This window comes from Anser brachyrhynchus, assembly GCF_964034855.1.
Source record: "Anser brachyrhynchus genome assembly, chromosome: 7".
NCBI lineage: Eukaryota > Metazoa > Chordata > Aves > Anseriformes > Anatidae > Anser > Anser brachyrhynchus.
Genome location: NC_137701.1, coordinates 3,480,834 through 3,504,653, shown reverse-complemented (window position 1 = coordinate 3,504,653; position 23,820 = coordinate 3,480,834). Strand labels below are relative to the sequence as shown.

At 39.0% G+C, this 23,820-nt stretch overlaps 1 protein-coding gene across 4 annotated transcripts in view; it reads left to right on the top strand.

Moving 5' to 3' along the window:
• Positions 1-23,820, top strand: part of SLC39A10 (solute carrier family 39 member 10) — a 120,900-nt gene that overhangs the window by 52,709 nt on the left and 44,371 nt on the right. Inside the window, exon 1 of one of the 4 annotated variants that reach the window (XM_080599919.1) lies at positions 7,182-7,291. The exons of 2 other annotated variants lie outside the window; for them this stretch is intronic. In XM_080599919.1, the coding sequence (XP_080456045.1) occupies positions 7,208-7,291 (84 nt within the window). In that variant the 5' untranslated portion in view covers positions 7,182-7,207. Of the gene's footprint in view, positions 1-7,181; positions 7,292-19,197; positions 19,323-23,820 lie in introns of those variants that run through there. One more of the 4 variants, XM_080599921.1, reaches the window with a different exon arrangement.

Below are 23,820 nucleotides of genomic sequence, written 5' to 3'. Positions count from 1 at the left end.
ACAGGTAATCAGGCTTAATATAAGAAAAGAAATACCCCATAAAAAAATGATAGTAATGAAGTTGGGGAAGCAGCTGAAAGAAACAAAAAAGTTTCTAAGTGAAGGGAAAAAAAGGTCTTGTCCATTAGAAGATATTTTTAATTTCACCAGCAATCACCTCTCTCTTCCCGATCATTGACCAGAGTATCTACAGCAAAAATCCATTGCCCGTACCATCCTCTCCATCCCCCATGTCCAGTCACACCCAAAAGCAGTAAGTAGCAGCTATTAATTCCAGTCTTACAGAGCCGTGTTTGCCAAGATACGCTGCCTGCAGTTCTGGTACTGGCCCTGGGATCTTTGCACTGAGTTCCAGTTAACAATGAAGATGTCCTCAGATTACTACCCTGCCTCTGTTTAAACAAGTGTGGTTTTTTTTTTTCCGATTTTCGGATCATTGATTGCTTCATCCCAAATCTGTCTTTGGAAATGTTATCAAGAGCATATTCCTCCAGAAAAGGAAAAAAGCGCCATGTATTGCAGCTAAATCTATTGGTCTCTGTAAACTTACAGTGAACACAGGCAATTTGTAGTGATTGCTTTTTCATTTGGTTAAAGAGCCTGCTTACAGATATGTAATGCTTAAATATATAGGTGTGTGTGTGTCAATTGTCAGTATGGAAGAGTGCCTAGAAAGTTCTAAACTATACAAGCATTTTAACTAGGCTTCAAAAGATGTACTTTCCCTTCGGCTGTGGGCCCAGTGTAACCGTGTTATGATCTCTTGGCAAGAAACCACGTCTCTTATGGTTTAATTATTCTGTGAATGACTAACACTTCACCAGAAACTCTATTTAAGCGCAGAAGAATGGATGACCTTCAAACAAATTATCCTTCATTATCTGAGAAGCTGGCTGGAAACAGCCAGACACATTGCTGAGGTGGGCATTGTACCACTAGCACAGGCTTCCCCTTGGGCCTGGCCTGATCAGTGTTATTGCAGCAAAGTATCTCTAAATCATCCTTTGTGAGAACAAAGGACTTCATAACCTGGTTACAAACCAGGTTACTTTCTGTGTTGGGGGTGGGAGGACAGTGCTCAGCAGCCTTTCAGAGTGGTTCTCCAGATGGTAGTTTTCTTGCCAAGAGGGAGGCTAAGCTCAGCTCCCAGGTTCCTGTTGACCTTCAGACTCACCAGGAAGTGGGAAATGCTGGATGCCCTACCAGTTCTGAGTACGGCAGAAAGATGTGTCCTTGGTTGCCAAACATTCATTACCTTGCATTATCCTTAGCTACAAAGAATGTATCTTTAGCTGCTCATTGGTAGAAGAGGCACATGGTTGCGGTGCTGCAAAGGTGCCCTTTAGCTTCTTACTGGTAAAAGTAGTGCTAGGGGAATCCCAAACAGGAAACAACCATTTCCGTGTTCAGGTGAGCTGTTCTCTTGTTCACAAAAGTGTAAATATCCTGTTATCATGATCTCTTGATGTTAACATTGCTTTCTGCGTGGGAGTGAACTAGGCTTTGCAGTACTGCAGGGAAATACGTGTTTGGTCTGAAAAGGGTGGTAAAAGTTGTCACCACTAGCTGCTACACAATTCACAAACCCTATTTCCTCAAAAACCATCAATAACTTTGCATGCTAGCAGCTTTCTCCATTTTTTCTTTTTTTAAAAAATCACATTTACCACTGACTATTGAAGAGTTCAAACCAGAGAGCTGCTGGATGAGAGGAAGTGAATCTGGCATCCTCTTCTCCTCGCAGTTCTGCTGAAGCCCCACGTTTCAGTGTGGTTCTGTTGCACTGCTGGACATCACGATTCTGTGTTGGCACCACTATATGCAATGAATTACTCTGTTCCCTTCTTCAGTGCTAACTGGCCAAACTCAGCTAATTAGCAGCAATACTGCTGAGTGAAGCAGTTCCATGTATAGTCTCTGCAGAGGTGACTTGGTCCTCAGAAAATAGCCCAGATTTAAACACACTAGGTAGGTGACTTAAGGCAACTGTTTTCCTAACTTAGTTCCTTCAGTTAGGTGATGAGTTTGGGCAACTGTTAATCACCTCAATGGGAGGCTGTTCTAACAGCATGGGACCTTACCGAACATCGATACCCTTAGTGAAAAAAACAGGGAACAGTTGCAATTCTGGGATCCTTCAACACTGGGCTTCCTGGTTACAAAACACAGAGGTATTGCAAAAGGTACACTTGATAATAAGAATATTAACTATCAAATGCATGCCCTGCAGCATGATGTTCTTTCCAATAAAACAGGCGATAACAAAACCAGACCGTGCTGGATAGGGAGCATTCAACAGACCAAACTGGATTTTGGCAGGGAGAACAACACAAACAGTAACATGCCCCCTCTTGCTTTAAAAAAAAAAAAAAGGGGGGGGGGGGGGACCAGAAAAAAAAAAAAACATTAAATTTTTCATGACCATATACAATCAGAACTTTGATCTTTATTCCGAGAAGAGGCACCTCAAGCCATTAATTGATATCTCAAAAGCTGGCATGGGCATTGGTTTAATAATGACATAGACTTAGCTTAATAATGCTTTCTCCTGCTGGTTTTTGCTTAGTCTATACCTACCCACATAGTCTACAAGATCCAAGAGTCTGTTTGATGCTTGCTGACAAGGAAAGACCCTTATGGTTTTTAAATGCATTCTACAATACAGATGGTGATCCTCCGTCTGTTGAGAAGGGATGTTCCATAATAGTAGGGGCAGCATGGTTAAATTAGAGTGAACGTTTGTTTTCAGCCCAGTTTGAAACCGACTGTCTTTATTAAGTAATGCCTGTCAAACTTGTGTTGCAGAGTTCCTATCGAGTATGAAATCAAAAAAAAAAAAAGTAAATGTGAGGCCATTGTTTTTAGATGCATGTTTAGTGTTCTAAAAATAAGCTTGGAAGTACTTGTGTGCACTCTGCAAAAGTCATATCTAAATACTGAGACCAAATGAAAGAAGCTGCAGAATACAAAGAAGAATAAATCCGAATACTTAGTAGTATGAGCACACAACTCTGCTGCCTGCCATCACAGGTGAGGAGGGGGAAAGTGGGAACAAGGGTTCCTTGCAAAAATTTGCTTGAACTCAAGGGAGAGAAAAGCTGCTTGTGCACCAGCTGGGATTTCACAACTCTGGTAAAAAGCACAGGATGGCAGAACGGAGGGATGGAGGGAAGAGAAGGGAAGAGAGGTCCGTGGCCTTCTGAACAATGCAGATCATGGCTGGCACAGTGAGACAAATCAGTTGTACAGCAGTGCACTAGAAACATGCAATGCAGCATGTGTGCAGTCCATCTTGTACGTGGTCTAACAGATTTCCAGCATGCAGGTGAGTCGCATATGCATGGTACAGCCACCAGGCTTAATGCAGCCTGCGCCTAAGAGGCACGGTCACAGAGGACATGGTTCAGCCAGACTGAAGTGAGTACACAACCTGGCTCTAGTACCTCTAGCCAGAAGCATTAGCGAAGGACAAAAAGGGAATTAATGTAAAATGACACCTACTTTGCTTTAAAGAAAGATCAAAAGGGAAGAGGGAACTCTTTGGTTTTAGAAATATTAGTTGTCACCAGCTAAGCCATTGCTGTAGCAAGTATAGAGCTCATGGGAATTAATGGGAAAAAAAAAAAAAAATGCAGGTGTTACTGATTCAAAGATCATGACCCTATTCAAGTTAATGAAAGCTGAATGGCTCAGACTGCATCTGAAGAGTGAAAGTTTAAATGCCATTATAGCTATATCTAAGATCTTGTCCCAGATCACATAGTCACATGATTAACCAACAACTTCTGGCAATCTAAAACAGTAACTTGCATAGAAAAAACATAGGCCATTCAATAGGTTTGTTTCCCTGCACGCAAGTATATTGCATTTTCTGTAGTCAAATATGCTATGAGATTTTTTGTTTACTTTTAAAGTGCTTTTTGCTGTGTGTCATTCTCCACCTCACCCCCCCAAGTTTTTACTAAGAAATTGCAAGATCAATCTCTAGGGGCTCTGTAACTTTCACCGTTTTCAAACTAATGCAAATTGCTAGTGCATTTGTGTGTTAGTGTTCTTCATCCTCCTTTGCTTTGATTGTAGGGTCTCTCCTACTGATTTTACAAGATACATGCTGTGTTCCTGCAGATTTGTTCCTTTTGACTGGAAAAATAAAAAATGGCATGTCTTTCCTCTACTTAGTTATGGGATGCATCTGGAGCAATGAATTGCAGGTCTCTTTCAGCTATCACTTTTCCTTACTTCCTAAGCAATTCTGAAATGATTATACCAAAGTTTGCTTTCAAGTAAAGAAGCTAATGGAGAGCTCTCTATGAGTTGGGGGGGTAGTATTCTTTTTCCTTTTGGTTACACATTCCACCTCAAGCTCGAAATGTTCCAAATCCAATCTTCATGGAAACAGAATTACTTCTCTAGTTAGTTCATACTGAGGGGGGGGGGGGGGGGAAAAAAAAGGTGGAACTGGAGAACTCTGGCTATCCTTCAGACAGCACATTAAAATGGCTCCCAGGGCTGTAGTTTTAGGGTATGTATTTTTTAGTTAAATAACTGTAGCAGTCCTGTCAGCTGGCAAACACAAGGTGAATTAGCAAAGCAACTGTCTGCATGAAAAAAAGGACAGGAAAGATTCAACAGAAGGAAATCGAGGTATTGAAATGAGTGAGATTACAGAAAAAGTTAAGTACTGTCTTAAGAATTCATCCCTTAGATAACAGTTCTGATTTGGATGGAAAGGATTCCTTTGATAGTGACCATTTTTTTTTCTTCCTGAACCTTTTGAAGTATATTACATATCATCTATTTTGTATGTATTTCCAAAAAAAAAAAAGTTGTGTTCAAGTGAGATCTAGAGTATAGAATCAGACTGCCGGTGCTGTTTATTATGTAAAACACAACTCAGGATTTTCTTTGGTACAGTCTGCCCTGTTACATAGTGATGTTCTCCCTAATCACTTTGGCCATTTTAGTAGCATCATGAACAGACTATGCATTCGTTTTTATTTCACTTGCACTCACATCTCTTTTGTTTCTTTCTTATCAGCAAATATCTATTCATTGGTCCTGTCTTGTTGTTTTACATTTATCTGCATTAAAATGTATGTCACTCATTACCCCAGAGGTTGCACATAAATTAGTCACTTGCATCTCACAGTTTCATTCTTCCTGGTTATTGCATCACCTACAAATAAAATTAGTTTCTTTTATAGCAGTTATCTGCATTTCTACGCCTTAACTATTTCTTTGTTCAACCAGCCAATTTGTGTAAGTACCTGGTGTGGGTGTCCCACAAGTTTGACAGAATAATTGCGATGAGAATGTTCTCTTTCTAAACTCGAGGGACCTAGAAATTGGAAAACACCAAAAGTTTGACTGTGTTCTAAGAAGAGATTTGACTGTGGTTTAGAGAGAGAACTCATAAGTTTACAAGCCAGAGCTGTATCAGTCTACCCTGAGGTAAAAGTCCAGCACCAAGAAGGTAGCTCGTATTTAAATGTGACTTTCTAATGAGCTGTTTGTTAATGTTTTATGTCCTACACGTCTGCTTGAAAGAAAATCTTTGAGCAGTCCTGTTAACTGCTCAGTAGTTGTATTACACTGTAATCATAATGATTTTTTATTTTGGAGTACTAATATATTCTGTATGTAGGTGTATTTACATTAGTTTTTATATAATTTTAAAATCTTACTGTACGTAATGTAATCTCTCATAATAACTTAAGATGTTCACAGCAAAACATTAAGTAATGAGGAGAATGCATTAGTGCAAAAATGAAAGGTAAATCTGTTATCTAAATTAGGTCTTGATAATTAATGCTGATTTGTAATCTTTGCCTAAGAGGTAAATACTAAGTCTTCCCAAAACAGTTGCATCAGATTTCTAGCATTTCATCCAACTGGGCAACCAAACACTGCTAGCATGTGATCATATGATCTTATGATTACATGGCTCTAAAGCCCACTGATGCTTCTAGAAAGACTTGGATAAGCAAGGCTCTTGGAGGTAGTACTGAGACCTTCCCACGTGGAGGAGCATTCTTTCCTACATGCATCTTTCCTCTCTGGCAGAATCTGTCCCTTCTTGTCACCCACAGCTGCTGTTCCTCCAGGCCTGCCCAAGGGATGCATCACTTTCCATCAGCTGCAGCTAGTTCTCAGGCACAGAGGTGGGGGGTATTGTTTATTTCTGGTGTGAGGAAAGTACTTCTCCATCAACTGGTAATGGCTCTGGGAATAATCACATTTGATGGTGACAATTTAAAACTAGATTAGGAGAATCTGAAATCAGACTTTAAAATGTAGAATAAATAGCCTGATTTTAGTTCCCAGCCATGTCAATTTCCAGGTGAATGTATAACTCTGTGCCAGTTGAACAATTAAATATTTATTTTTTATTAATTTAAATAATATCTATTATATAATCATATAATATATAATTAAATATTTGTTCATTTTTTATTATTTTTATTTAAATATTATATATTTAAATATGGTTTCATACTGTAGAAAGTTTAATTTGTTTCAGTTACCTGTACAAATAATTCTAATCTACAGATCAGTTGCCTCTGGTTTGAATAGCGTGCATGTTTAAAACAGCAAAACAGCATGTGTCTAACTTAGCTTGCAATGCTGGAGCAACTTATTAAAACAGACAGTTGACATACACTGGGTATGTTAGATATGTACAGATGATAACTGAAGTTTATCATACTAATTCTGAGTAGTTAAATGTGCAGTTTTTTCAGCACAAGCACAAAGAATATTAGTACCATGTCTGAACAAATTACCTGTAATTACTTCCTGTCAAAACTGATGTAAAAACAACAGGAAACAAGTTAACCCTCTTAATTCTCTGATTACTGGATGTGTTATTGTCTGATGAAGGGGGGGGGGGACACATAATTTACCAATACCATAATTTTAGTTCTGTAGTGCCGCATTACTTCACAATTGCGTCAGCATGTTCTCTGCACGCTTTGGTGTCTTTTGTTTGTAAATCATCCCAAGGGAATCCACAAAGCTGCTACTGGCAGTCAGTGACAGAGGCAGGAATTTTATATAGCTTTCACGACAGACCTTTTCCCAAGAATGGCCTCCCTCGTGGTCAATTCCTGGTAGTAGTCTTGTGATAAACATCCTCCATGTATTTTGGACCTCCTTGTCCATATAAAATGTTACACAGTAGTCTTCTGTGGCATTGCTGTGGAAGGGAATGCTTTACATAGACCAGAGATTTTACACTAGTATCTTTCCTTCCCCTGCGAAGACAGAGTCCAGTCATCTCCAGCGTGTACCAGTGAGTATAATAAGATATTGACTGTTATCCTGGCTGAGCAAACAGTATACTACAAGACAATGAAATGCTGAAATATCATCAACTTCTACAGAATTGTTATGAAAGCTGCAGTTGCAGGGCAAGAATTTGTCTGTTGTGATCTCCCTAGCTCTCAGTCTGTAGGTGTAAACCCGAGGGGAGCATTTGGTTGCTTTATTAATCCAGGAGTTGCAGGAAGTCAGCTTTTCCTGTCCCACAGACTGTTTATGAAACTTCAGGGGGATCAAAGAAGTACTGCTTTAGCTTGTGCACAGAAGCAATAAGCCTGGAAATTTAGGATAATATTTTTAGATTAAAATTTGCTGTGGGCATAAAATACTCCTCCAGGAAACTGGTTTGATAGTGGGAGCCATGATATCAGATGCAATGACATTTTGAACCATCTCTTTTGTTACTTCAGAAGTGTTGTGAGTTTTGCAGCTTCTTCACTTGTGAGGGTTGGGTGTTAAAGTTCTAACCATGGTGGAGAGGGTATGAAAGCCTGTTGTACGCTGACTACACTTGACAGCTTGATAAATAGCTGGTAGCTGAGCTAGCAGCCTGTATCCTTTGCTTTGTAAAATAGGCAGTTTGATTACTTAAAAGAAAAAAAAAAAAGTAGAAACATGCCAAAGTAGTTAATGATATAGGTGAATCAGCGAGGTGTGTTAAGCTCTAATGAAGGAGAGAAGCATGCTGTTAGTGTGATCATTACCTGTCTCTAATGACACATCAGAAGTATTTTCACACCATTCATGTATAGAGTGTTAATGGCATTAGCTCAGAAGAAGCTCAAAAAGAAACAAACTGCATCATTTCCTCTTGAACTGTTCTTCCCTAGAGTTGTTTACTGCTTGCCTGGTTAATGTCTAAATGTGAAGATGGTAGAGCAGAAGATAATTTAGCTGTCCCAATGGGATCACCAAATGCTTGCACTTAAATAGGGTTATGGTAAACTTATACTCCTATCAAGCAGTCAATGTTACGTAGTGTGTTTGTGTTTTTTAAATTAAGAAAGGTGTTATATAATTGAAAATGTAATTCACTAGTGATGGATCAGCAGTAGCTATAGCCAAGCAATGGTTAGGGGTGCCACCTCAAGTTAGACATGTAATCAGGGGGTGGAAAAATCAGGGCATCCCCCAGAAACAACTTTTGGAGGGAAACAGTTTGGGGTGCAGAAGGACTTGTCTTTAAACCCGCTGTCACAGACTGCTGCGGTGTTAGATTTGACATTAAAATCTCATCTTGGATAAACTGCAAGTAAAGTCGAGTTATGTGATATATCGGCTAGGACTGGCAGGTTACATATGCACATAAAATTCAGGCTGCATGATAAGCTATGTGGGTGGAAAAAAAAAAAAAAGACCTCAGCCTGGATCTTGAATGGCTTGAAAAGAAAGAGTATTTTGCATCACAGCAGTTTAAAATTTTGTTTAGGGTTTAACCAAGTAGTGGAGCACTATTAGCATAATCTGTTTACTGTCTGGGCAGGTGATGATTGCTCCCAGATAGGCCTAAGGGGAATTACCATTTTGAAAGCACGAAGGGGCGCTCAGTGGCAAGGAGAGAGGAATTCTGAAGTTACCTGGGACTGAATGAATATTAAGAAATCCTTCTCAGTAGGGTGGAGTGAGGAAGAAATCTTGAATCTTAATAACTCCCCAAGTAGGGTGTTGGTAGTACAAAAAGGAAGGATTCCCAAAGCTAGGCTCCCTGTATCCCTCAGGATATAAGCTATGCAAAAGGACTGAATCCCTGAACATCTGTGCTGAACATCTAACAGCACGTTGGCTGGATAGAGAGGAAGTAGAAGAAACTTCTGGTCTTGCGATAAGTAGATTTTGTATGGCTCCCTCTAACCTCTGTCTTCTGTCTATAAGTGTTTTGTGTGTGATTCAGTTATCTGTTTTGGATTTTTGTGTTAAAAATATTTCTATTTGTTGTTAATTTACCTGGATTTGAATGACTTCAAGACACCTAACTAATGTTGAGGTATTCCATCCTTTATAGGCATGGTGAACTTTAAACTGGGATGGTGGACCATTTTCATAGTGTGCCTTCCCCTCCAATATATCTCTAAGCTATCCAAAGGATAACCAAGCCCACCTCCACCGAGGTGCCTGGGCTACTGCTGGAGAAATGACAGCTCAGAGCTGTGTGTCAAAGAAACACCACTGGATTGGCAGCATTAGCCAGGAAGCTCCTTGGTATGCATTAAGAAAGTGGGGCCTGTGCAGCTAGTAATACTTAACGTTTTCTATCACTGAATCTTGGCAGCTTTAGTCTGTCAGCTGCTAAGAACCGTATTCCACAACATATAGGAACATGGACTTAGGGAGGTCTTAGGGAGTGGATACATAGTTAGGTACTGAAACATTCACCACGTACATTTTTTGAGAATCTAGTCCTAGATAATACAGAGGCTTTCAAAAGTGTCATCTTGCTTAGATTGTACCCATTTAAATCCTTTTACACATTTACTTCTACGTGATGAATATTCATGTGCCTAACCAAAACTGGTAACTCATATTTGTAGCAATTCTGTCTACAACATCAAAGGTTGGACTAATCAGCAATAGTCTCTTTCAGTGTTATGTCTTCTGGCAATTTTCAGGTAATTTCAGGAGATTCAGAAACGAAGTCATAATCAGAGGGGGCAGGGGGTTGTTTTGTTTTGTTTTTACCTTTTTTTTTTCCTGGACTGCAGCTGAAACTACATAAACTCAAATTCTAAGCAGAATTGATCTTAATAAACTGTAAAGAGTGTCTCACCTGTTAAAATGTCTCCTTATGGTTTCAAGTGCTTCTTAGTCTGTATCAAACTTGTTCTTTTAAGGTCACTGTACTTGTTCAGCCAACAAAACTTTCCCATTACTTTTTCTGTCTCATTCTCAGTTCTCTCTTTCTTTTCATCTCATATTTGCATTTTTAAAGTCCACTCCTATTCATCCTATTTAAACCCTCACCTTAATTCCAGAATATCCATTGCCTTCATGACTTCTTACTTGGTTCCACAGACTTTTTTTCTTTCAGTATTTCTGATTATTATCTTCATTCCCCCACCCTCCTCCCCAGTCATCTTGTCTATTCTCTTGATAATTCTCTCTAACTCTTCCTATTAAGCTTCCATTTAGACACTATTATGTCATTTAGGTGCAGCTGTGTTAAAGTAGTACTGTCCATTGAATTATTTTAAAGTAATAGGAACGAACTGTACTTCTTTCTCCTAAAAGAAAATTAGGCTTTATTGGCAAAGAGACAGGGTGGAACTGGCTGTGAGAAGTTCTATGTCATGTTTCCAGTTGTGCATCTATGCTGGTATGTAACTTACTGGGATTTTCTGGTGCTTTTGATTTTAACCTGCAAGCCCAGTTATTACTGTGCTCACCTTAATTCTTGCTAGAGTACTTTAATTACTTATATTCATTTGCAAGTCTTGTTCTTCAGACCCCTAGAAATGATAATGTTAATTCAGTATGTCTAACCTTAAAACACTAAGTGCTATTTTAGGTTCATAAAAAGAATCTACAAAAACTCGAAGATAGTAAATTCTTTTTGAATAGGTAAATGTACTAAACGGCTTCTAGGTTTTTCTTCTCTCTCATCACTAGTTTTAAGTCACTTTTACTGCCTCTGCATACTGCTGCATCAGAAATAAGAATGTGCTGTTCGTTTTATGTTTCATCAAACATTTATGAAACAGTTAATATTTATTGAAATGTCAAAATAACGTTCACTATCTAAAACAAGATCAGCTAGATACCATTGGAAGAGATCTCTAGAAAATATTTGCCCTATATATTCCTGTTAGTTAAGGTTCAAATTTTCCCTCAAATTAGGGTGAAAAGAAATCATCTCTGAGGGTTTATGCAGGTTCAAGGGCCTGTCTGCCCAAAGCTGACTTTAAGAGGAAGGAATCACTGTCTTCATCATCTTGTCTGGGGAGCTGTATGGAAACTGTCATAGTTCAGGGTTATTGTTTGCCAGTAAAGGATATCTGAGAGAATGATGTTGCAAGGGCACCCTTTGCTATGTCACGCAATAAATGTGATGTGTAGGGAACATCAGACTTCCTGCATATAAGCTGCAGTAGGAGGCCTGCTCAACAAATGACATGGATTTCCACATGAGAGGTTATCATGGGCAAAAGACCTTGTGCTATTGCATTTCTGCAATAACTGCATGAGAAGGAGCTTTGGGGTCATTCACTGAGAATGGGACCGATATACCAAAGCTGTGTGATCTCTTAAACAGGGCTCTATCTAGGAGCAGGAGACCCTCCTGGAAATCATCCTGATCCTCTCAAGATCTACCATGGGATCTCCATGTACATAATGCATGAATATTGAGGATGTTAGAAAGTTTGTCCTTGCTGAGGTGATTGCATATTGCTAAGGCAACTTCATTTTTTTTTTTCCCAGAGATGTAATGGTGAGAGAACTTTAGGAACATCAATCTTAATCTAGACAGGGCACAAATAGTGGGAAGAGGGACATGTGAATGACAAATGCTGAAACTGCTTTTTGAGAGCTTTGGGGACACTATTGTACAGCAGGACAGCTGTCAAAGCTGAAGAGAAAAGGATCTTGCATAATCTGTGTCACTTGCAAAACTGGTTAAATGTGTGAAATGAGTTATTGTGCTTGATGTTTTCAGATGCTTTCCTTCTGGCATTCTCCCAACCGAGTAATACGTTCTGAATTTTCCCTGAATACTGCTTCAACATATCTGCCATCCACCTTTCCAAAGCGGGGGGGAGGGGGGCGGGAGAACAAAGCTTTTTGACACTGCCAATTCCTTCGGGCACCTGATGCAAGTGCCACTTGTCTGTTCCAGGCTAGCTTCCATTTTACTTCTCTTCAGGTCAAACCTCTTATTTTCTTCTATTAAAGTAGTGAACGTATAATCATGTGCTTTTTCACCCCTTTAATTTTGTCTGAAGCTGATTCTGACCCTTTGGTTTTAATTACCCTGAGACAATCCTGAACTACATTTAAAAACTCTTTGTGAAGCAAGTCCATTCTGTACATCTTAATTGTATTTCTCAAATTGAGGATTCCTGCCATTCAGTCTTCAGGTATATTTGAACTGCATACAGAGTTTTGTAGTTAACCTTCTAGAATGTCTTTCTATGGAGCAGTATCTCCAGTTAGTAAGAACCCAGTTCAGGTTCAGAAGTGAAGGAGCTAGTAGACCACTACCAATTCCTTTTTGTCAGGAAAGAAGTGAGAGCAAGGCAGTGCATCTGGTTAAGAGCATTAGTTATTAACTGTGCATTTCTTCTATTTTGTTTTTCAAATATGTACCCATTGTTATAACCAAAGTGGACTTGCAAGAGCAGAGCAGCAGAATTTCAGACTTCAGGGCTTTTTATGAGTTTGTCTTGTGTTGACCAAGAATTATTATTACTTTAATTCCATCTGGATAAAGGATGCTTACCACCTCCTCAGCAATTTGTTCACTGTGATTTTTATGGGCGTGCAATCCTATAGCCTTCTCCAATTTCTTATCATTGGTTGCTAGCTCTGGAGGAAAACAAGAAGAGACAGGGACTAATAGGAATTAAATTAGCCCACTTTCACACCCCACCTTCAGTAAATCTGTACCTGAGTAAAAGTTGTTGGTAACTAAAAGGAAGAACAGAAGCTCAGAAAAACAGAACTTGTAGCTCAAGTGAGGCAGCTTTGTACTGACTTCCCAGATGGAGGACACTGCAAGTATTCTCTGTGAGGATGCTCTAAGTCCAATTCCTCTCTTACTGCAGGAGTATGTCAGACTTAATGCGGCTCAGTCCATATCTCTTCAGCATAATTATTGGCTTAACTTTAGACCTTCCCCTCTCATACAAAAGAATAAAGCACCCTGGCTTTGCATTGACAGGATGTCAGTCCTCTACAGTGAAGCACTACACCTGTTCCTGCAAGAAGAAACCTCAGGGAGACAGTGGAATTAAGCTAGTTTGAAAATGCAGCATCTGGCATCTTCCCTCTAACAGAGAAGGAGAGATCACTGCTGGAATCACAGGACACTGAAACAGAAATAAAGCAATTATTAATCTAGTGTACATTTGTATATTTTGGGATATGCTGAAGGCAGTGTTCTTACATTACTTCTAAAGTAATTATAAATACTTGAAGGGTTTTTGGAAGTTTTTTTAACATTGCAGTTTTAAATTTGCAATGTCTGTTAGCATGTAGCTTAAAGTTGAATGTTTGAATAAATGTTCAGAGTAAGGAAATAGAAGAAAATGTTATCGTAAACTTTAGTCACGGTGCAACAGATGAGAGGAATCCTAAACCAGCCAGTAACTGCCACAACAGAAATCCTGCTCTGGAAAAAGCATGGTAATTTATGTTTGTCAATACAGCTCTATGTATGTAACTACATGTATTTTCAGATTTAGACCAGGTAACGTTGCAGTAAATGATAGCCTCTCCATTTATTATCATTTAAACCAGTTGGTAAAGCCCCAACCTTCTAATGTGAAAACTAGTCATATGAGAAGTGTCAATCAAGGGAGCCAGCTGAATGCTGCATACCTAATTACACATCTTCTAATGCTTTGGCTAGAAAGCTACTCTCCTAGAAAGCCGTCCTCAGGGCACAGCTAGTTTTCTATTCCTGTTGTGCAGCCTTAATCAGTTCAGAGATGGAAGTTGACTAGATTACAATATTTTATTTACTTAATTACAATATATTTGTTCCATTCTTCTCCTGCAAGACCATTTACCCTGATTCCATCTTTGCATTATGTGTCTTTAGATATGGGGTTATTTACGCATTCGTGAAACAGAATGCATTTTGACTGTGAGTGATTAGAGTGCACATCTGATCCCTGGAAAGGACATGTGCTAGCTTATGAACTAACATTAATAAGGCGTTCACGTAAGTCTTCAGACATTGCTGGAGCTGTGGTGGCTTAGATATGGAAAAGCTGTTTGTCAAGACTAATAGCTCTTCCTGTCAGAATCAGAACTATTATAAACTGCTCTGTAGTTGTTAAATATAGAATTGCAATGGTTAGACACAGTTTTTTTGTGTTTTTTTTTTTTCACCCAAATTCAGGGAGGGTGGGATCAGGCTTTGTTTATTATTTAATATGATATATGGATGGACTGAAGCAAAGTGGCATTGGGCTTTGGTTGTTCCCAGTGTCAGCAGAGTCCCTGGCTATGATCATCTAGCTGGTTTGGTCTTCTGTAAATGGTCATGATTTCACTTCTAATGTTGTACAACATGATTTAAAATACACCTTAAAGATTCCCATAAACACTTGCACAGGCTAAAATGGTGTAGTCGGTCAAATGTGAGACAGCTTCAAGTATTTTGCAGCTCTGCAGCATTACGTCTGCCATTACGTCTCAGGAACTCCATGAAACCAGCATTGGTGGTTTCTGGCAGGTGTGCTGAACTGCTACCTCAAGCAAAAAAAACAAATAGCTGAAAACCTGAAGTTATCTAGTTCCTAATCTTAAAAAATTAGGAGGCAAATGGACAAAAAAGTGGCTAAACAATGTTGTATTTTGTATTGTAATGGTGAATGGATATAGGGCTGCCATCCTTTTCAGCACTCTCTTATGAAATCTCCAAGAGCTCATTGCTGGTTCAGGCTGTGTTTCAGCTCAACAAACATTGAGTTTCTAACTAGTGTTATGTCTTGTAAAAGGAAGTGCCTTTTTGTGTAATAGGCATCATTCTGATTTCAGGACTAGAGTACTGGAACTGAAATTACATGCATTGCAATTACAACTTGATGTAAATTAATGTGATGCCAGTCAGCAGCTCTAAACGTAGATTTCCTCCCTCCCCCGCACAAATGTAGAACCAGGCTATTTTGGTGGATTTCAAATTTACCAAATTCCTAATGCAGAATAAGAAAAATTCTCTAAACTTCTGGAAAAAAAAAAAAAATACAAGAATGCATGCTTTGGGACGTATGGCAGTCTGTCTCTGCATCTGTATTCGGTTCTGTTAAGGCTTAACCAGCAGGCTGCTCAGCACGGCTCAGCCTCTCACTCACATCCTCCTTCAGTGGGATGGGGGAGGGGATGAGGGGGGAAAAAAAGCGAAACTCAAGGGTTGAGATAAAGGCAGTTTAATAGGGAAAAGAAAAATAAAAGAATACACAACACAAATGAGGCACGCTGCGGTTACTAGCCACCCACTGGCCAATGCCCAGCCTGGCACCCAGCCAGCTCTCCTGTTTTTATTGCTGAGCCTGGTGCCACACACTGGGGAATATCCCTGTGGTCCATTTGGCTCTGCCGTCCTGGCTTCTTGTCAGCCTCCACACTGGCAGGGCAGTATGAGAAGCCAAAAAGTCCTTGACTTAGTATGAGCACTGCTCAGTACCTAAAACATTGGTGTGTCACCATAATTTTCCTCCTAAATCTAAAACACAGCACTATTACCAGCCATTGTGAAGAAAATTAACTCTATCCCAGATGAAACCAGGACTGGTTCATATTATTTATTCTCTTTTATGTATTGATTTACATATAGTAGTAGCTTGTTTGTTTGTTTTATTTTGAACTTTTTGGGGAAGGGGCCTGTGCTTACTATATTTGCAGGGAGTAGGCTAGTATATGCGACTCTGCTTGGCTGAGGTCTCAGCTCCTGCAGCTGTGCACAAAAGCAGCTCCGTTCACCTGGCACCCTTGCTGGTTCTTTTGGTTCTTTTTGGTTCTTTTGCTGGTTCACCTGGCACCCTTGCTTAGACTTTTTCCTGCAACTGATCTACAGGAGCGGGCCCTAAAACAGCAAGGTAAAACTTTCTACAAAGTGGGCAAACAAGAACTCGCTATGAAATATAGCTCTTTAATAAAATCCTCTAGGCACAGAAATGAAGGCAAAACAAAGAGGCAACGTATTTTTAAGGCAGATGGTACGTGGTTTCTATAGTACCCACACTGCACGCTTCTCTGCAACAATTTCTGACAGTTAAAAGCAATAAAAAACCTTGTTGCTTACAATGATATAAAATCAGTCCAAAGAAACTAAAAGTTAAAACAATTTTCTTGAGGGTGTGAGGTAGAAGAGAGCTTTTCTTCATGTGCAAAGATCTCTACGGGATAGAAAGCAAGCCATGCCAATTACTGATAGCTGTCCACTACTGCTTAATTATAGATGTGTTTATTTTATATATTTTTCTCTTCCATTTTATTTAAAAAAAAAAAAAACTATTGAAAACTGTGGAATTTGAGAAACAAAATGGACTTGGAAATTTAATCCAGATCTTAGGGAAGTGAGCATTTTTAGTAGATTTTTAGATCAGCTCTTTGTTTCCTGCTTTTTTCATAAAGCCCCATAAAGTCTGGGAGCAGAGCATACAGATACCTCTCAGCATGTTGGAGAGGCCTAAAAGTTAGTTTCAAATAAAAGGAGAACCAATGTCATCTTGGTTCTTACTGAATTCAGTGTGTATGAAGCATTTCAGAGAAAAAAAAAATATATGGTTATGGTGTCACATGCCTGACAGAAAGCAAGATTTATTTATTTTTTAATGTGTATGCACTGTACCTAAGGAAATGACATGGCTTTCAAAATGCCTGGCTATTAGTGTCTAGGAGTCTCCAGAAGTGGCAGAATCTGGAAAAGATGGAAATGCTTGGTCGTGTCATGGCAGTGTCTGTACACACACACACACACACACACAGGCTTCGTGTCTCATTGAGCTCTACCTTCCCTAACAGATACTCTTTGCCAGATTTGGTGTATGGTCGCCACCACAATTTTTGGTAATGATTGTTGCATGTGAAGGATGTGATTCAGCAAGACCCTAAGGCGTGTGAGTGACTCGCTCTTAGCATATTTGCATTCCCATTGATTTGAATGGGCTACTAAGCATCTGAGTTGAGGTAAATACTTGCCTGGGTAAGCCTGGGAATATGTCTTAAACTCTTGAATTGGAGTCTGATAAAGGGTAAGTACCATTTTCCTTTATAATCTTGTTTCATCATCATTTTCAGGGAACAGTGAAACCAGCCTTCCTTTAGTTTCCATAGGTGACTACAGGAAATTACTGCTTTAGGGTAATAGAAAGCAAATTTTTTTGTCTTGGAACTTTACCAGCTACAAGCACAATGGGGGGGTGGAGGGAGGAAAGTCTCACATCCCATTGTCTGAACAGGACTTACTGTTCCCTGTTCAACATCATTGTACGTTTTTTCTAGCAGCTTACAGATTCATCAGATAGAAAGCTGCTTTCTGCCAAAGGTGATTCACATGTTTTTGAGTGCATGGGTAGTGAAGAAACTGTCATTCACATATTACTTGCCTGGTTTTTAAGCACTTCAGTAATCATTTCTACCTTGTAGTTTGTGGATGCTTTGCAGTACTTAAGACTAAACTGTATTAAAATCTTAGCCTAAAACATTCCAACAAAGTAGTCTTCCCATAGGCATCTCAAAATGATGTATAAAAACGTTCATGCCTTTTTTTAAAGGCATAAGACCAATGTTGAAGTAAGTTGTCTAAAAAAGCTCTAGCAGTCAGCTTTTTTGTGGGAGGTTGCTGATATCTGGTTTTGCTCCTCCTAGGACGTGACAAAATGAAATGACAGGAAAACATTTCTTGCCTCCTTTCTGAACTTATGTTAACAACTCACTTTCTTCCGAAAACAGAACAGAGTTTCAAGACCATACAAATATTATTGCTAAGCTTTAAATGCCCTGAAAACAATGTCAGGCTAAAGCAAACAAAGCCCACTGAGGAGAAGCTATTTTTATTAGGATGTTAACTTCAGCAGCACTGTGACAGTGTGTGTCACTGTGTAAGCATCAGATAGGAAAACATTCTCAAGCTGCCTCTTCCTGTGTGATATTGAAGGAAAACTGTTTAAAACTTAACTCTCAGAAGATTGTTCCTCGCAGGAGCAAAACGGGTGTATTTCACAACCTCCATCTCCAAGGCAGTTCGCCTGAGGTGCTATGTAACAGGAGTCACTGGTTAGTAAGTAACTTCAGGGGCCTGCATGGAGAAGAGCAGGTAGTGGAGACAGCAAGCTTCAGTTTTACATTTGAGCCCTTATCAGTGACAAGTTTTTCTTAGCAATTGCTCTATTCTTATATTCTTATTGCTGTTCAGTTACAATTCCATCTTGGCACATGCTGTTACAGAGACAAACCATCAGCACTGGTTTAAATGTTTTAAAAACTGTTTCTTGACCTTCTTAAAAAAAAAAAAATCAAATGACAATTCGGTAATGTCCTAATACCAGCATGACTTTTCTGCAGCTGCATTTGTCATGGGAGTAAGAAGAATTGAAGGAAGAGCCAAAGGGGGAAATCTGCCTTAGCGCGCCTCACAGCTATTTTGGATCTGCATCATTTCAAGGCAGTGGGCAGTTGCAAATGTGACTGTCTCTGTCTTGCACACATCTCTGTTGACCAGGTTATGTTAGCAGGAAGAGTGACTCTCTTTTGTCCTCAGGAGATCATTGACTTTTGAGATGAATGCTGTTCTTGTGCTGTTTTGCAGTGCAGCACAAGTGGTATTTGAAAATGAAAAAGTTGCAGTAATTTTAATCCTCCCCACTCTCTCCCACAAAAACTGCTTCTTTCTGCATTAAATCTTGGATTACATTAACAACTCTCAGCAATAACCTCTGAAAAATAGCCCTCTGCTGCTTCTCTGTTGGCAATAACTGGTCCTGATGCACTGCACACGTCTCGGTGCTCAACAGCCCAAAGTTCTGTGAAGCAATTTGAAGTGACCTCCTGTGAAAACAGCAGCTCTGGTTTTAGGACAACAGCATTACCATAATATTGTTTTTACTAGCTCAAAGTTCAATTTCAATGTAATAATAAATAAAAAAAGCCCTGCTCACACAGCTTCTTAAAAATACAGTGATTTAAAAAAGAAATTGCATAGATAGCAGCTATTCCTGTTGAGGGAAGTGACTATAGGCCATGCAGACTCCTTCTCCTGTAAATGAGGAAGAAGAGAAAGAGGGAAATGATGAGAATCAGACACTGCTGTCCTGCATGATGAATTTGGCACTCAGCTTTATGTAAGTGGACTGATCTGTTCTTAAGGGGAGGGGGCACATGCAGTAGTTTCAGGTGCACCACAGCTGGCAGTTCCTTTTCTGATTCACTGCTTTTGAAGTTGTGATAACCAAGGCTATTTTTGTCTAATTATCATCTATAATGATGGACAACATTAGTATGCTTTCATTTTAGGATAGGGAGTGTAGATTACATCAAAACAGAAGTCCCCTTGGAAAAACAGCTGTGAATTCCAGTCATTCTTATGCTATATATTTAACACAGTCTGTAATATAAATAATGTTGTCCTGGAATCGCACTGTCCAGACTTTTCGGTCATTTGAGATAAGCTTAAGTAAAACTGTGTGAGCACGCTTTGGGATGAGTATTTCCCATAATCTTGCCTCTGCTTCACATGGGAATTTGGCAATGAGTCAGCCCCGACCAGGTACACGTGACCTGTACAGCCCTGAGCAGTCTCTTTTCAAGTAACTGGCTTGTCTAAAATATTCTTATTTCCAGCTTCCTTGCAAATTACTAGTTAATATTGACTTTAGTTTTACCTTCTGTTTAGTTTTATGAAACAGTGTCTTGAAGCTCCTCCTTTTCATTATACATTGATTTGCTAAAGGATACTCTGTTGTGCTTCAGAAACTAATTTTCAGTATTTTAGTGAACTGGAAATTTGATAGATTAATGGCTTTCAAACTTTGAATTTTATTTGCAGTTAATCCAGCAGATTTGTCTCATGTATATAACCTTTAATTAATAGAAAAGTGATTCTGAAAATGTAAATGAAATTACACCATTAAGAGTTATACTTAACTATACTTTACAACTTACTTGTTATAAAGACCAGATTTTGGCTGTTTACCATTTAGTTTTAAATAACCTTGGAATGTACTGCTTTACCAACTGAAGGCAAGAACTCGATCTTGTATTTTTTTTCCTTGGGGAAGTCCACAATAATTTCATTAGAGGTATCATGGAGGCTCATCTGAGTTTCCCATTGTATTTATGGGAATGAATTTTCAAAAAAATAGATGTAGTTATAAAGTGGAATGTAAGGGATAACAGAAAGGAAGGTTATCTGTGAGAGGTGGAAAGATGTAAATAGTCTGAGGGAAATCAAGAATTTTCGAGCATAACATTTATTTATTTCAATTATGTCAAAACTGGCATCAAACATGTTTCAGGCTGTTTTGCTTCCTCTGAGATTGACAGTCTGCTAGTTCTCTCAGTAATTACTGCTAGCCAACCCAGCCATTGTACAAATTTCTCTCTACTTGTTTACTGGTTCCAACCTCTTTTCCATTTCTAAAAGATAACGGGATGTATTCATAATGATTACTCTGTCCTGCTGCTGCTGCTATAGCCCTATCTCAGTGGAGTTACTTCTGTTTTATATAAGTCATCATGTGAAATTGCAAAGTCATACACAGCTGAAAAATAGCAGTGAAGCAGGGCCTCCCCATTTCTCTGCATCTCCTCGCGGCTTCTAGTTGTGTGCATTCACGTGACCTGTCCCTCCGGGTAATTTCACTAGTATTCATCTCAGATTTTCACATTTCTTGTCATTTAGACCATGTTGTGTGTGAGCCTGTGCTTCATCAGTGTGTGTATCAGCTGAAGTTTGCTTTCTTCTCCATAGCTGTTTATGCTTAAGTTCACACTCCTACTTGTGTCATTAAAACTGTAATTATCATCCAACTGCGCAAAGCATTTTCAGGCATGAAAATAAGGCTGCAGCACCTAGACGCACTGTCAAATGGTTGTAGTTAAAGATTTGGGAATCAGGCCATTCCCTAATGTCATTCATAATTCTTCTGGCACCTCTTTATTTCCTGAAGAAATAGGGGTCTTTAACATGCTTTTTCATTGTAGAATACAGTGGAACTAATAATAATAATAATAAAGTAAATTATGGGGAAAAATAATAAAAAAAGAACAACCAACTTCAGTACATGCCAGCATTTCAAAGAGAGGTGGTGTACCTTTAATACTGGTAGGACCCTGAGGGCCACCATCCAGCTGCTCCCTCCAGTTCCTACATACATTGTTACCAGGCATGGAAGGACCAACACAGCTAAGCTTAAACCAACTCTTTTGTGAGTTAGCTGAGCTCCCTAGGCTGTGAGCCAGCTATCAGTAATTTTGAGATTCATTCTGTTGATTTTTAGATTTTGCTACTGGTACGGTTGATTTAAAGGAAAACAAACAAGCATAAAAACCAACCCTTTCATAATTTTATTTCTGCAAGCAGTATCTGTGGTGTTTGTTTTCCCTGACAGTGCTTCTTCTTGTCTCCTGTCTTCTCTGTGGATGTCCCTTTGAGGCTTGGGATCTGTGATAAAGAAGGGATGAGGCTATCCAGCATCCTCCCTCATCCATTCAAGCTTAAGTTACTGAAGTATATCCACGGTAGCTCATAGTGACTCCCCTTTCCACTGTTGAAATTTCAGACGATCAGCCTCTCCCGAGGTATCCAAAACAGGTAGCCAGTAACTTAAGGATATCTTGGCTTCCCAATTCTACCCACTGATAATGGAGGAATTGCATTTGTTTAACATTTGTCATTTCCACTTCCATGTGTAACAGAGGTGAAAGAAATGTGAATTTCACCCCAGCTTCTGACTAAAATGCAGCTTTAGCAGAACTGTTCCTATTGCTCATCTAGGTCTTGGTTATACATAAAGACTGCCAATCATCCAAGTAGAGATTTAAAAATTGGCAGGGACTGACTTAAAAGATACTGACCTTCATTGTTTTCCTTGCCTGTTCATAGATTCTTTCAAATAATGTCAGGGACAGTATCACTAATTTTTTTCCATTCTATTTGAGAAGAGGGTATAAAGTTCCTCAACATGTAAAGAGATTACATTCAAGTCAATATTTCCTTTTCAGCAAGGTGGGTCAGTTCTGGAATTGATCCAGTTTGCTTTCATAAATACAAGCCTTTAGAGGAATTTTCAATGTACTCCACCCAGCCAGCTAACACAGCTTTGTTTAATGTTTTGAACCCTGCATGGCTCCAGTGGAGAATATCCCATATTTATTGATACAGAGCTACAGAGCTCTTCTGTGGTTGTGACCATAAGTTCTTTGTGCTCAGCAGTCTCAGCCTAGTCATGTGCTGAAGGAAGCAGCTGACTGGCCTTTCCCCCTCTCATCATGCCTTTTTTTACTATCTTATCCTAAAAAAAAATAATAATTAAAAAAATCTCACAATCCTATCAGATATGTCAATCCAAAACCTATGTTCTGCTTACTTGTTATAAGAAGTGAAAGGCTGAAGAGGAAGTGGTGTGACAGAGCAGTGTAAACTGCACATGTGACAAATCATACAATACAGAAGACGGTCTGGGTCATATCCTTTGGTATAAACTCTAAACTTGTTATTTCTGTAACTAGTGCTACAGAAAAGATTCCACAGCAACAGGTGTCTTTAAAAGGCAGGAAGGAATGAGAAAAATAAATAAACCCAAATCAGCCAGAGAGAAAGAAGGACATGAAACACTGTCTTCATCTTTTAATATCTTCCATTTTGAATCTTCTCCCATTCCTGCTACTGGCAAATCTGGTGCGTCTCGGATCCTATGAAAGGGCTTTTGGCTGCTTTAGATAGTAGGACTGGCAAATTGTGTTAAAAGGAAACAACAACAAAACAAAAGCAGAGATTTAATCAAAGTTCACCCACCAAGAGTTTTCCTATGGATAAGTTATAGTAGCATTTGCTAGCTTTCCAAAATGAATGAAAGGTCTACAAGTCATACTTGTATCTTTCCATATTCCAGGCAAAAAAAAGCTGTGTGGAACAAATACTTCAGCTGTTGCTGCAGCATCACACCCTTTTGCTTATGTCCTTTGATGTTTATGTAACCTTAGCCAATGTAACCTACAGCAAATGAAAAAGGTTTTAATTTTTGTCACTAAAAATGTCAGTGTGTATTTAAAAACAAACAAAAAGCCTAACCCTTCCCACAAAGAGTCTGACTCAAAAACTTCTAAAACAAACTTCCCTAAAATCTGTATCTTGTTTTGGCATATTTAAAAAAATAATAATAATCATGGACTTCTTTTTAAACGGATTTCCTGTCAATATTTACACTAGTACCATATTTAAAATCACATAGAGTAAGTCATTGACATTATACTTTTGCTTCAAATCCTATGCATATGTCTGTACATGTATATATGCTGCCCACGTGGGGGAGTATGCATATCTTGTTGTAAAGGAAGAAGGGTAAGAATTGTTCCTTGGAAAACAACAACAAAAACAAAGCTCAGATATATTTTCCCTTTTTGTCCTTTCTTATGAATAAAGAAACTTCCCATGGTCCTTTTTGGTTGGTGAAAAACCAACCAGGCCTACTTTGAATTATCATTGGAATTTCTACAGATAAAACCTATTAAAACTTTAGTAAACAAGTGCACCAAACAGGCTTAAACAAGATCAAATTCTTGAGCAAGAATTTGAAAAAAGGCATATATAGTCTCTACTAAAACTGCTGTTTTTATATA